A 14,510-nucleotide genomic window follows, 5' to 3' on the forward strand; every position below is an offset into this window, starting at 1 on the left:
GATTACTACTGTTTAGCAGTTCATAGTCTGAAACTGTGGCGCCCTGTAAAGTCATGACTTTACATGGAGCGGTGGTGACTTGTGATTGTGTGCTTTTCCTTGGATTGCTATTGTTCATCTTACCAACCATGGCACCTAAACATCAGCTCTAACTGCTGCACATCTGTCAGAATGCATTGTGTATGGTGACACTTTACAAATAGTGCAAACTTTCACTTTTCACACCCCCCCTCCCCATCACTGAATGGTTATCATGGTCTCCTCCCCTAGCACACCTTCCTGTCTAGAAGGCTTCCACTCCTATCACACTGGCCAATAGTACTCTTTCTAGTTACTTTTACCCACTCTCATAATACCATAGTGACATGAGGAAGACCTTATTTAGAGTTTTATGTTCAATTTTTATTGCCATGGTTTAAAGCAAGAGGTAGAGAAACTAGATGTAGAGGCAATGAGGTATAAAAAAGGAGAGACTGATCTAAACCCCAATCCTAGCTATATCACTTTATAGCTGGGTGACTTCCACAAGGGGTAAAGATGGGGAAGTGTGGTGGTAAATGATACCTATTGAGTACCCACTTTGTGCCAGGTGCTTTATACATATCTTATTTAACATAACAACCCTACAAGAGAAGTTCTTATCTCTACTCTTTTGGGGTCTTTTCTTATTCATTTACTTTTTAAAGATTAACAGGAGACATATTCAAAATCTAAAGCTCAAAGAATTTAAATAACTTGCCCAGAGTCACAGAACTTTAATCACAGAGCTAGGACTTAAACTCAGGTCTCCTAACTCTGAAGTTCAATAAATATTAGTTCTTTTTCCCAAGGGAAAAAACAGAGAATAGCAATTTGTATCAAAGAGATCAAAGGTAGATTTTTACAGGCAAAAGTTGAAGAACCTAAGTTGCTTAGCTTAATAAGTAGTTTTAAACATTAGAAATCAACTATACTTCAATAAAAAAATTCTTTTTAATTTAAAGGTAGTTTTAATTACCATTTTTAAAATGTGGAGCTTCTCTAAGGAATTTGTTGGACAATGATTGACTGTGTCCATAAAAAACACTTAAAAATGAAAAGTAATATATGTTTTGTAGGATATAAAGAAGAATTCTTCTGGGACAATCTTGTTCATAAGGCATATTGTTTGCAAGGTACTTTTCTAGGTGCTGAGAATCTCAAATGAATAAACTAAAATCCATGGTCCAGTGAGAACAGGCCAGAACATACAGGTGCTCAGTACATATTGGAATGCTCAATAATTAGATAAGATGTGGTAACAACCTTCCCGGAAGATGATTACATCTCTGGAAGTCTTCAAATAAAATAAGGGAAATAGCCTAGAAAAGAAGCTAGAAGACATCAAAAACCATCAAAAGTAGAGAGCTTAGACTAGTGTCCTTACTTTTTGATAATGGTAACACCCCAACCATGTTTCATTTTGCATTCTTCCTTCCTCAAGAAATTATATGTCCATAGCTATTCACAAATCTTTACTACACGATCACTCTACTTACAACACCACTATAGAGACCTCCCTGATGGTCCAATGGTTAAGAATCCATCTTGCAATGCAGGGGACGCCGGTTCAATCCATGGTCGGGGAAATAAGATCCCACATGCCACAGGGCAACTAAGCCAGCGTGCCACAACTACAGAGCCCACGAACCACAAACCACAACTAGAGAGAGACCACACGCCACAAAAAGAGAGAAGCCCGCACACCACAACGAAGGGAGGAGCCCACGTGCCACAATGAAAGACCCTGCGTGCTGCAAAGATCCTACAATGAAAAACCCAACGCAGCCAAAAAATAAATAAATAAATATTTAAAAACAAAAAACCAAAAACCTCTATAGTACCAAAATGGCCCTCTACTGTTTTAGCCACCCAAGACCAGCTTTTCATTCATCCTTTGGTTATACAGCCTCTATGTACATGACCATAGTTGGATTGTTTCAAAATGAACTTTGAATCATGCAATTATAGAGGTGGTTAGAATGCTCCAAATTCATAAAATACAGTCTTCTTCCTTCAATCAGGTGAATTTCCTAACTAATGATTTCTAACAATGATTTTGGAGTAACCCAGGCTGTAACTGTTTAAATTTCAAGAAATTTCATAAAATTTTTAAGATTTTAATTTATACATCTCTATGAATATGAACATACCCATGTATACATCCAGGATCACTTATATCAGAGTACTCTGTATGATTTATACTAGAGATTTTTACTTTTTAAGAGATCATGTCATACTTGTTTTGTAATCCCTCTCTTAAAAGTTAGATATAAAGTAATCCTTCTCTCTTAAAAGTGAACTATAAATCAATTAGCTTTGAACTTAAACCAGAGGAAAATTCAGAGTCCCTTTCATATCTGTAATTCATTTGAACCTATCCATCCTCAAAGATGAACAAACCTAACACTAATAATTCTCATTCCCATTACCCTCAAATTAATGTATATTTTGGCTTAATAAAATTCTTAGAGTCTAAGGTGATGAAATAAAGACAATGTAATGCATGTACTTGATGAACTTTCTATCCTACTAATTATATGAATAGGAAGAATACTAAGGCCAACTTTTACTGAGTGCTTACTATGTGCTAGGATAAGTCCTCTGCATGCATTTTGTCATTTAATCCCTACAACACATGTATATGAGACAAAGGAAGAAAAACCTATCTTAAAACAATAAATAAGATTAGAGAGAGCTTTGCTCTTTTGCCATATTCTAGAGAGCCTCACCTGTATCCCATCACTGGAGAAAGAACTGAGAAGAAGCTGGATCTTCCTGAGCCTCAGCTTTCCTAGCAGGTTATACAACTGTACCTTCATTATTTTTGGCATTTTCCTATGGTTCGAAAAAAAGTGTTGACAATTTTCTGCATCTATAACATTTTGGATGAGCAATTTCCATCTTATTGTGTTTCCTCACATATGGTGTTCTAGCTCAAATAGCTCTGGTATTTTTAACTTGCCCAATATTAGTACACCACTTTGACTTCTTCGCTGACAAGTATCCAAATTACCTAACACAAATGAGAAAATTTCATGTATTATTTAGGCCTGTGTGTTCATTGAGTTCTCAGACAAAAATTTTCCAGTAGAATCACTGTATTTTACAGCTGAAAGGGATCATAAAGATGATCTAATCTGACTACCTCTCAAGTGAGATTTACAGCAGAGAGGTCTAAGTGTCTCTGCTAGGTCAGGTTAGCTAGTTAGTAGTAGAAAAAACTAACATCAGTCCAGTGCTTTTTCTACATAAAAAAGTCAATAGTTATTTTAAAAGGTCCATATCATTTTGCAGTGCCCTACAGGGGATGTTCCAATAATAAATGATGGGCACATTTTTGTAATACTGTATTATCATCAGTACTGAAATTGAAAACTTGTGACTATCAGTTATATAACGCTCTTAAGTATCATTGCTGTTCAAAATTTTTTCCTGTATTCTAACTAGATTGTGACTTCCTTCTGGTAGACACAATTTCTTTTTTAAAAGCGTTTCTTGGGCTTCCCTGGTGGCGCAGTGGTTGAGAATCTGCCTGCTAATGCAGGGGACACGGGTTCGAGCCCTGATCTGGGAAGGTCCCACATGCCGCGGAGCCACTAGGCCCGTGAGCCACACTACTGAGTCTGCGCGTCTGGAGCCTGTGCTCCGCAACAAGAGAGGCCGCGACAGTGAGAGGCCCGCTCACCGCGATGAAGAGTGGCCCCCACTCCCCGCAACTAGAGAAAGCCCTCGCACAGAAACGAAGACCCAACACAGCCAAAAATAAAATAAATAAATAAAATTAAAAGTGTTTCTTATATCCCTTAATAAACCTACACATACACTGGTTAACAGCTGGAAAGAGACTGAAATATATTTATATTTTAGACTAATACTATATGACTCAGAATCAAACAACTGTCATCCTGTTTGAATGCAGGTGAATATGTTTTTCTGAGAGGGAGAACTTGAGAAAATTTCTCATTTTTTCCTACCAAGCAGTTGGGACTGTCCCTGAGGGTGAGGGGTTCTAGGAGCCTTGAAGGGGTTGGTGAAGGTTGGAATAGAAATTAGAAGGAATGATAAGAGAGTTGACTGAGCCTTAAGATATCTGGTAGCATATGCAGATCAAATTGCTCAATAAAAATAATAGCTAATAACAACCGAGGACTTACTACATGTTTGGCAGTCCTCTCTCTACCTGTGTTACATCATCTACACCTTGCACAACCTCAGGTATTCTTTCCCCCATTTTGTGGATGAAGAAATTGAGGCTCAGAGAAGTTAGAACATTTGCCCTGCTGAACCAGCTACTTAGTGGTGGAATCAGGATTCAAACACTGACTGCCCCGGAGGCCTATGCTCCTAATCACAGTTTGATGGTTAGGATAAAACCAGATAAGTAGGAGGCATTTAATACACTGCAGAGCAAATGCTTGGCTCCCAAGAAGGAGCTCATTAATGTTAATGCCCTGCCTTTGGCTTCAACTCACTCTCCCCATATTTATTTACCCAGCCACTCCTTACTCCCAAGAACACATACACATAACCACATATTCACACACACTCCAGTCTTTTTACCAACAAGGTCCACCCTCAGGTGTCTAGGTTTGATACCTAGTTATCAAACTTCTATTCATATACTCTTCTTCCTCATGGGACTTAAGCTTACTTATGTACAATGAATCCTAGGACCAACCTCTGCTCTCCCCCATTTTCCAGGTAAATGTAAACACATGTTAAGACTGACCCTAGGTTACAAAACATATGCACGTGCATAGCCCAATACATAACAGAATTCAATTCAAGAAGGAACTTTCTTTTCCCATTATCCAGGGAGATGCATGAGTTACCATAACAGATGCCAAAGACATTTGGCTCTGGCAGTGGAAATTGGGAAGCAATGGTGAAATGAGGTAAGAAATTCCGGGGCCAGAAGGTGGACACAAGTCATCATCTGCTTTTCCCAGGAGCTTGCTCTTTTGGAGAAGTGCTCCACGTACAAGCTCCAACCTGCTGCCATAGCCTTCAGTCCCCTCTACCCAACTCTGAACCCCGCTCAGGCTGGAGCAGATGCGCACACCGCAGGGAGCCTCATTTGTAGGAGATGAGTGTTCCCTTGTTTTATTTTAAGGCTTGCTCCCAGGCTGGGGAAAGAGGATGTGTCAGAAATCGTGGAGAACAGCGACAGCCAAGCTTTCTCATGCAAAGACTAAGCAGCCCAGGAGCAGCAAATGATGACTTGCACAGTATTTAATGGTTCATGGGAAAACAAGTTTCTCTCCTGCCTGCCCGCCCTTCTGGAGCCAGCTCTGGCAAACGTGGGCTAAGCCGGGGCGGCGTCCTGCGGGGCTCTGGAGGGCTGGCAAGGCAGGGATGTGAGCAGCTCAGCCCCTGGCACCAGAGCCAAGGCCGCGGAGGAGGCTCCGGAATCGCCCCTTGCTGATCCCGAAGGATCCAGTGGGCCCTGATAAATACCCAGCCCGGCCGGATACGGGAAGGACAAGTTCAAACGCAGGGTGTAGAGCCTTGGGCAAGTCCGGCAAATAGACCCTGTCTGCCACCCACGCCCCGCCAGCCGCGCGCGCTCGCTGTGGACCCGACCGGGTTACTGCGCCTGCGCGCTCCGGGTCCTGCCGTCCCCCCACCCCCCCCCCAAGACGCTTTCCGAGGCCTAGTGCCCAGTCCGCTGTCGCTTAGCAACGCACAAGTCACTGCCGCGGTTCTCCGCGCGCCCCTTTCTTGTCGGGGCTTACTCCCTGCTCTTCCCGTGAGGCTCCTCAGTGCCTCGTGGCAGGCCGTAGGAGCCCATGGAGAGAAAGGAGGAAAGGCAGCCGTAAGTGCTGGGGTTTGTTTTTCTATTTCCCCTTCCGAAAAATGTTTTCCTACTTGGAGGGTTAAGTGAGATCGGAAGGGTGAGTCTTCGGGCCATCAGGGCTTTTCCTCTGCCAATCCCCTTCCTACCTCTCATTTCGAGCATTGAGCGCAATAATACTTTTTAAAACGCACTGTTTACTGGGCACCTACTATGTATCAGGCACTTTACATGCATAGCTTGGCCTAAAATTCTTGACGTCATCTTGAATTATCCACTACTTCTCACACCCCACATGTAATTTATTAGCAAATTCTGTAGGCTTTACCTTTAAAATATATCCAGAATCCACCACGATTCATCACTTCCACCGTCATTACCACCCTGGCCCAAGGACCAGCGTCTCTTACCTGTATACTGCAGAAGTCTTCGCTGCTCCCCTCGCCCCTCTGCAGCCTCCTCAATGCAGTCTTCTGAGTGGTCATTTTACAACATAAAGTTAGATCACGTTCTCCCTTGGCCACTGCAGAGGAAAAGCTAAGGCTCCTACAGCGGCCGGTGGGGCCTACACAATGTGCGCCTTTGCCTTACTCGGCCCTGTCTGCTCCTTGCCTCCCTCTCCTCCAGCACTGAGGCCTCCCTGAGCCATCTGCAGTGGTTTTCAAAGTGTGGTCCTCAGAACAGCATCAGCATCACCTGGGTGCTTATTTGAAATGCAGTTCTCACGGGCTCCCCTCCACAGACATACCAAATCAGAAACTCTAGAAGAAGCGCATGATAATTGAGTTTTAACAAGACCTCCAGGTGACTCTGATGTACCCTAAATTTTGAGAACTATTAAATCAAGCAGCTTGTGACAGCTTGTTATGGTGTGGAGCCAGGGGTATGTGCTTCCAAACCTGTGTTTTTGTCACTAAAACAGTGGTTCTCAAATTTTAACATACATGAGAATCACCTAGAGAGCTGGTTAAAAGTTTCCTGGAAACCTGCCCCAGAGATTATTTAGTAGGTTGGGAATGGGACCTGTGAATATATATTTCTGACAAGCTGACAACTGATGCCAGGGCTGCTACTCCAGGAACTACGCTTCGAGAAGCACCGTCCTGAGGTCAGGTGCTTCTGCTTCCAAGCTTCGGCATTTACACGTCCCTCTGCTGGAATGTGCTTCCTTAGATATCCACTTAGCTCTCTCCCCTCTTTCCTGTCTTTTTTCAGTTGCCACCTTCATAACTCAGCCTCCACCTTATCTAAAAATGCCACCTACCTTCCATATACATGCACTTCTTTCCCCTATGCCCTGCTTTAATTTTGTCCTTATTACTTAACACCATCTAACAAACTATATATTTTACTTTTTATTCTCAACTGCCTTACCCCACTGGAATGTAAGGCTCTGTTTCTTTTGTTACTCCTCTATCCTCAGTGCCTCAAACAGCACTGGACACATAGCTCAATAAATATTTATTGAAAGAATGAATTATTTAATGTTATTCTCACATGTCTCACAATAGGTATTATTGTCCTTATCATGCAAAGGATTGGAAACCAAGGCTCAGAGAGTAAATGGCAGAGCTGGGATTGCAACCCAGGTCTGACTTATTTCAGAGCCCATTAGTATTTTTAACTGTGCTTTCCTTCTAGTAAGAGATTACTACAGAACCCTACATTTCACATTTATGAGTCAATTTGTAGCCACTCACACCACAAATCCTTCATCACATGAATGCATCAGTATGTGAACAAATAGCTACGGTCCTTTCCTTAAGGCCTGATTCTAGTACAAATTTATTGTTGGGTTACAACTATGAGAAGCAGATGGAAAAAAACTGATGCCAGAAGTCTACAGTGATAAATCAATTAAGGCCTTTAAATAAATTCATCTCTGGAAAGATAACAGAAAAACCTTCAAAGTAATTTACACTTTACCAGTAATCATTTTTTCCAAATCCTTTGCAGAGAGCAACTTCTGCTGGGATGCAGAGAACTGGAATACAAGGGTACTGAATGTCGTGTGTGTTTTGGATGAGGCTTGGGTGTGTACAGCTAACGCAAAGCCAGAGTGAAAAACTAGTCCAGCAGATTCACCAGGAATGTGTAAATAGTATAATGCCAATCTGTTTACCTGCAACAATCAGGACAATTGTCCGGATGTTGGGTACATAATGATGAATGAAACCCGATTGTCACCTTAATGGAACTTACTGGCTTGTACAGGATTATTTGTAGTGCTGACTAGAACACGAAAACAAAAAGTAGGTACATAAATGATAAATTGTAGAATGAAAGAAATGAACAAAGTACTAAAATAGAGAAAACATGGAGTGGGGAGGGGGAAATCTAGGAAAAGTTTCTGAGGAGATGACTTCAGCTGAGACCTAAATGGTAATGAACCAGCTGTTCAGGGAGCTGGGGAAGAGCAGATGCCCTGAGGGGAGAGGAGACTGGCTGTTCCAGGAACTGCGAGTAGGCAGGCTGGCTGGAGAAGGGAAGGGAGAGAGGCTTGAGTGGTTGAAGAGATTAGCTGGAGCACGGCCACACAGGGCCTCAGAACTGCGATAAGGAGGAAGTGTTTTATCGTAAATTGCAGTGGAAAGCCACTGGAGGCTTTTAATTGAAAAAAAAGACATGGGGTAGAAGAGATGGACCTGCTTTAGTCTGAAGTAAGGTAGGGCCATGGACAAGGCTAAAAAGAACTAATCACTTTCTCTATAAATTTCGAATCTTATTCACTCACCTTCCATGGGTCAGGGCTTTGATTTTTTAAATGTCTATGTAAAAAAATCTAAATTCAAATATTTTGTTCTTACCTTCCTTTACTTTTCAAGTACGCAAAATTTTAAAATACTCCTGGGCTTCCCTGGTGGCACAGTGGTTGAGAGTCTGCCTGCCGATGCTGGGGACACGGGTTCGTGCCCCGGTCTGGGAGGATCCCACATACCGCGGAGCGGCTGAGCCTGCGCGTCCGGAGCCTGTGCTCCGCAACAGTGAGAGGCCCGCGTACCGCGGAAAAAAAAAAAAAAAAAAAAAAAAAATACTCCTGTTACTCCTTATTTAAAAGGAGAAAAAATTTATAAACTATTCCTTTTAAAATATTTTTTAACATTTAAAAATTTCAATAATTTTTATTTTTCTTCCAGGGTAGTTATTAGAAGCAAAAAATTATGAAATTGAATTAGCTATTCTGATGTCTGCACAGTGGTCTTTTCCTGAAAAGATAAATAATAGTGCTCTTTTGGTAGCTTTTATAAGTTTGCCAGGTGAGCCTTTAAAATTAGTTATCCTTGTCCAGATAGCTAAATATACTAGGTAACTAACTCTTTTTTTGCAGTACGCGGGCCTCTCACTGCTGTGGCCTCTCCCGTTGTGGAGCACAGGCTCCGGACGCGCAGGCTCAGCGGCCATGGCTCACGGGGCCAGCCGCTCCGCGGCATGTGGGATCCTCCCGGACCGCATGAACCCACGTCCCCTGCATCGGCAGGCGGACTCTCAACCACTGCGCCACCAGGAAAGCCCCTAGGTAACTAACTCTTAAAGAAGATGAGTTAAGATTAGCATGTAACTTAGGCACATGAATAAATACTGTAAACGTAATTTGTAAGAATGATCAAATCACTACTCTTTCTTAACTCCAAGCAAATGAATCTGTACACTACATTGGTATATGGTAATAAATAATCACTATTAACACAAATCTCTTTATCTTTTATATAATTTCGAATGACAGGATACCCTCCCAAATTTTAATTGCACCAGCCCCTAATAGTTATTAATAAAGCCTAAATTGTCTTGACACTTGAAATATATTTAAATCTAATTTTATGTAATTATGACTCAGCACTGAAATGCTCATTGGATAAATGATATACTATTTAATTCTGTTTTTCAGAGAGCATGAAACAGAAGATGCTGGTATACTGTATGTAACTGAAAAAAAAGAAGAAACGAAACATGAAAAAAAGCCTAGAAAAAGTATTCAACATTCAAAACCATGTGTTGGGAAAGGACATGTATATTATGCTAAATTCACTAACACAAATGTAAGAACATGCAATGAACCAGTTCCCTACATAGATCCCCAAAACGAGCCAGATGATCAGGTTGGATTGATGTTCATTATTTACAAATATAGATTTAGATTCAGAAGTGTTTTGCAGGATAATTTTGTCACAGACTACTTAAAGGATGTGACAGATCTCAGACTAATATTTACTATAATCCAATAGTTAAAAGCAGTAACCTGGAACTATCCTTACTGATAATTTTGCATACAAACTATATATATATACAGGGAAGGAACCCAAATAATTGTTTTTCTAGATCGGGTCAGATTATAGTCACTCAGCGGTGCTTGTGGGTAGGAGGGGTTATTGAAGAAATCTCTAATATTGTATTTGTGACAAATAATATAAAAATTTCCCATGATACTCCGTAATTCAGATACTTTCTATAAAATAGCTACCATTTATTGAAAGTGTATGAAGTGCTAGAATGAGCTAAGTGTTCTGTATAAGTTATATCCTTTAATCTGCACAACTTCTAGGAGGTATTATTGGAAATAGTTTAGATGATAACATGCTCTAATATAGTAAATTAACATACCTGAGATTACATAGTAAGCAAATGTCACAGTCATGTTTCTGATCCAGGACTGTTGGTTTAGACAAATCACACTTTTATTCACTATCATATTAAATATATTCCATTCTTTTTTTTGGAATCAGGTTCATTGAGGTATAATTTATTGTATTAATTTCCTGTCTTGCTGTTACAAATTACCACAAACTTAAACACTGGCTTAAAGCAACACAAATTTATTCTCAACAGTTCTGAAGCTCTAAAGTACATAATCAATCTCAATGTCTATTGGGAGAGCTGGTTCCTTCTGGAGGCTCTAAAGAAGAATCCATTTCCTTGCCTTTTCCGCCTTCTAGAGGTTGCCTGCCTTGGCTCATGGCCCCTTCTTCAAAGCCAGCAACATACTGTCTTCAAATCTATGACCGACTTCCCTGCCTCCTTCTTCTAAGGACCCTTGTTATTATATTGGGGTCCTCAGAAGAAGAGAATCTGGGATAATCTCTCCTTAGCAAGATCCTTAGTCACAGCTGCAAAGTCCCTTTTGCCATGTAAGGTTAGGTGTAGTTGTGATTTAACTCAACATTTAAATGGAGATTGCTTTTCGTGCGCTCTCTTTACACTGATAACATCAACTGTTCTTGTCATGAAACAGCACACCATGGCCCTGTGTGTGAATATGAGAGCTTTTGGGGGCAGAAATTCCTGTAGTCAAATATGCTTTAATATCATGTAGTAAACCCTTACAAGGGCAGTTTTAAGGCTCTTTTGTTTTATAAACAAATAATTATTGAGCATTTAAAAGATATTCATAGAACATGCCTCTGGGGGAAATAAATGTGGTACAGAAATCCAGGTTAGTGAAGTCCTCATAATTCTTGCAAAAGTTAATGAATGACTCTCCTGAGCTCTAGTTCAAGGCCAAGTTTAAACCAAACTGTTAACCCATCCTGAACCCCATAAGGAAAAGAAGCTGGTTTGAGAAGAGAAATATGAAACATAAAGAAATTTTAAAATAAATCTAATTTTCTCTTGTTCCTACTTTGTAGGTGTCTTGAAAAAAATAAATGTACAGAAGCGTTAGTAGCTTGCTCTATCAACAAGACTGGGTGATAGCAGCAGTAGAATCTTTGTTTATTAGTGCTCAAAGCTCCATGAGTCAAAGACCTTAAACAGGTGATGAAAGTGAGTTTGAAATGAAGTAAGAGGATAGGTAAGAGAGGTTCACAGTGGCTGAACAAGGAGGGCTGAACAAGGAGGTACAAAGACCAAAGATGCATCACAGAGCTAAGTGTTCACATTGGGCGTGGAGTGAAGGGAATGAACATACTTAAACAAAACTAAACCTACCCCCTCCAACAACAACAAAAAACCCTTAAATGTACTCATTTCCAAGTACCCAAGGAGTAATAAAGAATGCTCATTTCACGTATTTGTAAACTTTGTTCTTTTACTTAAGATGACAGTTTTCTTTTTAAAGGTTAGCTTGGTTTAAAAAAATTAACTGGCTTATAGTAATACTGGCTTTAAAATAAAAGTAAAGAAAATAAAGTTGCCTAAATATTTCAATTGACATATATCTGTTGTCTTATGTATTTTGCTAAGATAATACCTTTAGAATACCAGATTGGTCGGTTTTATTTATTTACAAGATTTTTAAGTGAAATAATCAATTATACAGTTCTACATAGGGACATAAAATTGGTGGTGCTAAAAGAAGTAAAAAGGAGCTTTAGCTCAGTTATTTCCAATGAAAACTAATTTGGTTGTCTTTGTGTTTTTAAATATTAGTAAATATTGATATTTCAAAAAAGATTATACTGGGTATTTTCCAAAATGTATTTTTTTGGAGCACTAGTCCTTGCCAATGTGCTCAATAAAATAAAGTTCTGAAGTCACATGTTTTGGAAAACCTGTATTTTTATACACCCTTACTCAGAGCTTCACAATTCACATTAGTAGATAAAGGTTCTTGAGAAATCCTGTGGTAAACTTGTTTAACTTGTTTAACTCAGTATTTATCAAATTTCTTTAACTATGGAAACCTCTTTTATATAACACCTATTAATATGCTGCAGAACCAGTGTTCCACAGAACACAGTGCAGGAATAACTGTTATTGTGAATTGTTATTATGAATTGCTTAAAAAGAGGTATTTTTCAGCGTTCTTTCTGGTCCACAACAAAACATAGAGGAACGTAGATACAGTGTAACTCTAGTGTTTGCTATAACACAGCAAATTTTTTAAAGCCACTGAGCTCCATTAAAAAAATATGATACTCTATGTGTAAGGTGTTGTCAGAAGTCCAGATTTCCCTAGGAATCCATAAAGTATAATTTGATGTCCACAGATCACTACACCACCACAAGCAGCAGTAGCCATCTTGGCCAGGGCGCCATAGAGCTTGGCACACCACCTCTTATATTCTCTTAACTGGTCCCTCCAGGATACCCCACTTACTTTTTACTACATTTCCCCTAAGATTCTCCCTTAGTTTCCCAAAGAATGGAAGTAAATGGTGCATTTCTGAAGGCAAAGGGCTGACAGAAGTGTAACAGAGAGTGCCTCACGGTGGTTTCCAAATGTGACTAAGGGGCCCACAGCACAATGGCTCTTAGGCCTTCCAGCAGCCGGGGTTATAGGGAGACTTGTCATCAGGAATCACCAGGTACCTCCCTACCATGGAGCCCCAGTGACGGTCATCCTGCAGCAGGAAAAGAGACAGGCTTTGGCCTGGAAGGGAGGACTTCATCCTCTCCCTGGGTGCAAAGTTTTGGGAACAACTCTTTCTGTAGGCAGAACCCCCTCTACAATCTGCAAGATGTGGTCTGACCCCCAAAACCTAGGCAAAGCAATAACATAGAGGACCTTTCCCGGTTTGGTTTATTTAATCATAAATACTTCCACATGCACCTCTCAATCCAATGTAAGTGATGGTACACAGAGCAGTACATTTTTATTCTTAGTCTTTCTCTTCAGTGTGCGGTGAAGGAAAAAAATAAGCCTCTGCCTTTACCTTTTGTCTTATAATCTCTCTGAGCAAATGCTTGGACCAAAAAGGCATGCACGTGTGCCTGGGTGCATACACACTCCCTTCCAGGAAGGAACCAGACTTCTCAGGCATAGGGCAGACTATCCAGAAATAAAAAAGATAAACACAACAGTTTTTGAACTGTAGCATTTCATTCTCCTGAAGTTAAGATTCATCCAACTGACAACACTAATCAGAACACTCACCGACTATAAGGGTCTTGAAGTCATCAATCACACTTCAGAAAAAACTGCTCATTGTTTCCTTTATACGTATTTGTGAAACCAAAGAGACCATTTTGGTAAAATTCTAAATTCCAGTCTTCTTGAAAGGTGAATTATCTCTGCTTTAAGGTAGCTTTTGCACTACACTCTTGTTTAAGAAAAAAATTGAAGTCTGCCAGACATCGTGGTTCACTTATTCCAGAGTCACTTCTCCAGTAACTTGGATGTTAGCAAAATAAGTTTCACATCAACAAAAGAAGATATAAAGAGTACGCCTTAAAACCTTGTCATAGAGGATTTCTCAGGATATTTACTTAGAGCCTCTTTATTTTTATTTTTGAAATAATTTAAATAAATTTGTGTTTATCTGGCTTTGCCTTCCACAGCAGATTTCCTATAGCAATGTAGCACAGAAATCAGAGGCATGCACAGACAAATGACGGGCTGAATTGAGGCGGCTCTGCTACCTGTTAGTGATATACCTTGGGGAAGTTACTTTATCTCCCAGCAGTTTTCTCATCTGTACAGTGGGTGTACCCACTTCATAGAATTGTGATGAGAATAAGTGAGAAAAGGCCTAGACCTTGGAGCATAATAAGCACCGTGGCAATCACAGAGTAGGAAAGAGCTGCAAGAAGCAGGCACTCTGACAACAGTAAGACGTGACTATTTTGAGCCAGAGAGTGAGAAGACACCATCTGTGTAGTGATATGTTCTAGAATTCCTAGGATCTACATCAAGTAGATGTAATTCACCTTTAAGTCCATTCTGAAAAATGAGGCATTGGCTGATCTTTCCTGCTCTCCAAAATTCCCCACTTCCTACATTTCTTTGATTTCTGCAAACATTCATTTTTATCCCTGGTTA

General features: G+C 40.3%; 1 protein-coding gene across 1 annotated transcript in view; it reads left to right on the forward strand.

Moving 5' to 3' along the window:
* Positions 1–5,700: 5,700 nt before the first annotated feature.
* C13H2orf73 (chromosome 13 C2orf73 homolog) overlaps positions 5,701–14,510 on the forward strand; it is a 33,881-nt gene continuing 25,071 nt past the window's right edge. Inside the window, exons 1-2 of the mRNA XM_032652923.1 lie at positions 5,701–5,836; positions 9,702–9,912. Coding sequence (XP_032508814.1) covers positions 5,811–5,836; positions 9,702–9,912 — 237 coding nt within the window. The 5' untranslated portion in view covers positions 5,701–5,810. The remainder of the gene's footprint in view (positions 5,837–9,701; positions 9,913–14,510) is intronic.

The sequence above is a fragment of the Phocoena sinus genome, chromosome 13, assembly GCF_008692025.1.
Source record: "Phocoena sinus isolate mPhoSin1 chromosome 13, mPhoSin1.pri, whole genome shotgun sequence".
Lineage (NCBI taxonomy): Eukaryota > Metazoa > Chordata > Mammalia > Artiodactyla > Phocoenidae > Phocoena > Phocoena sinus.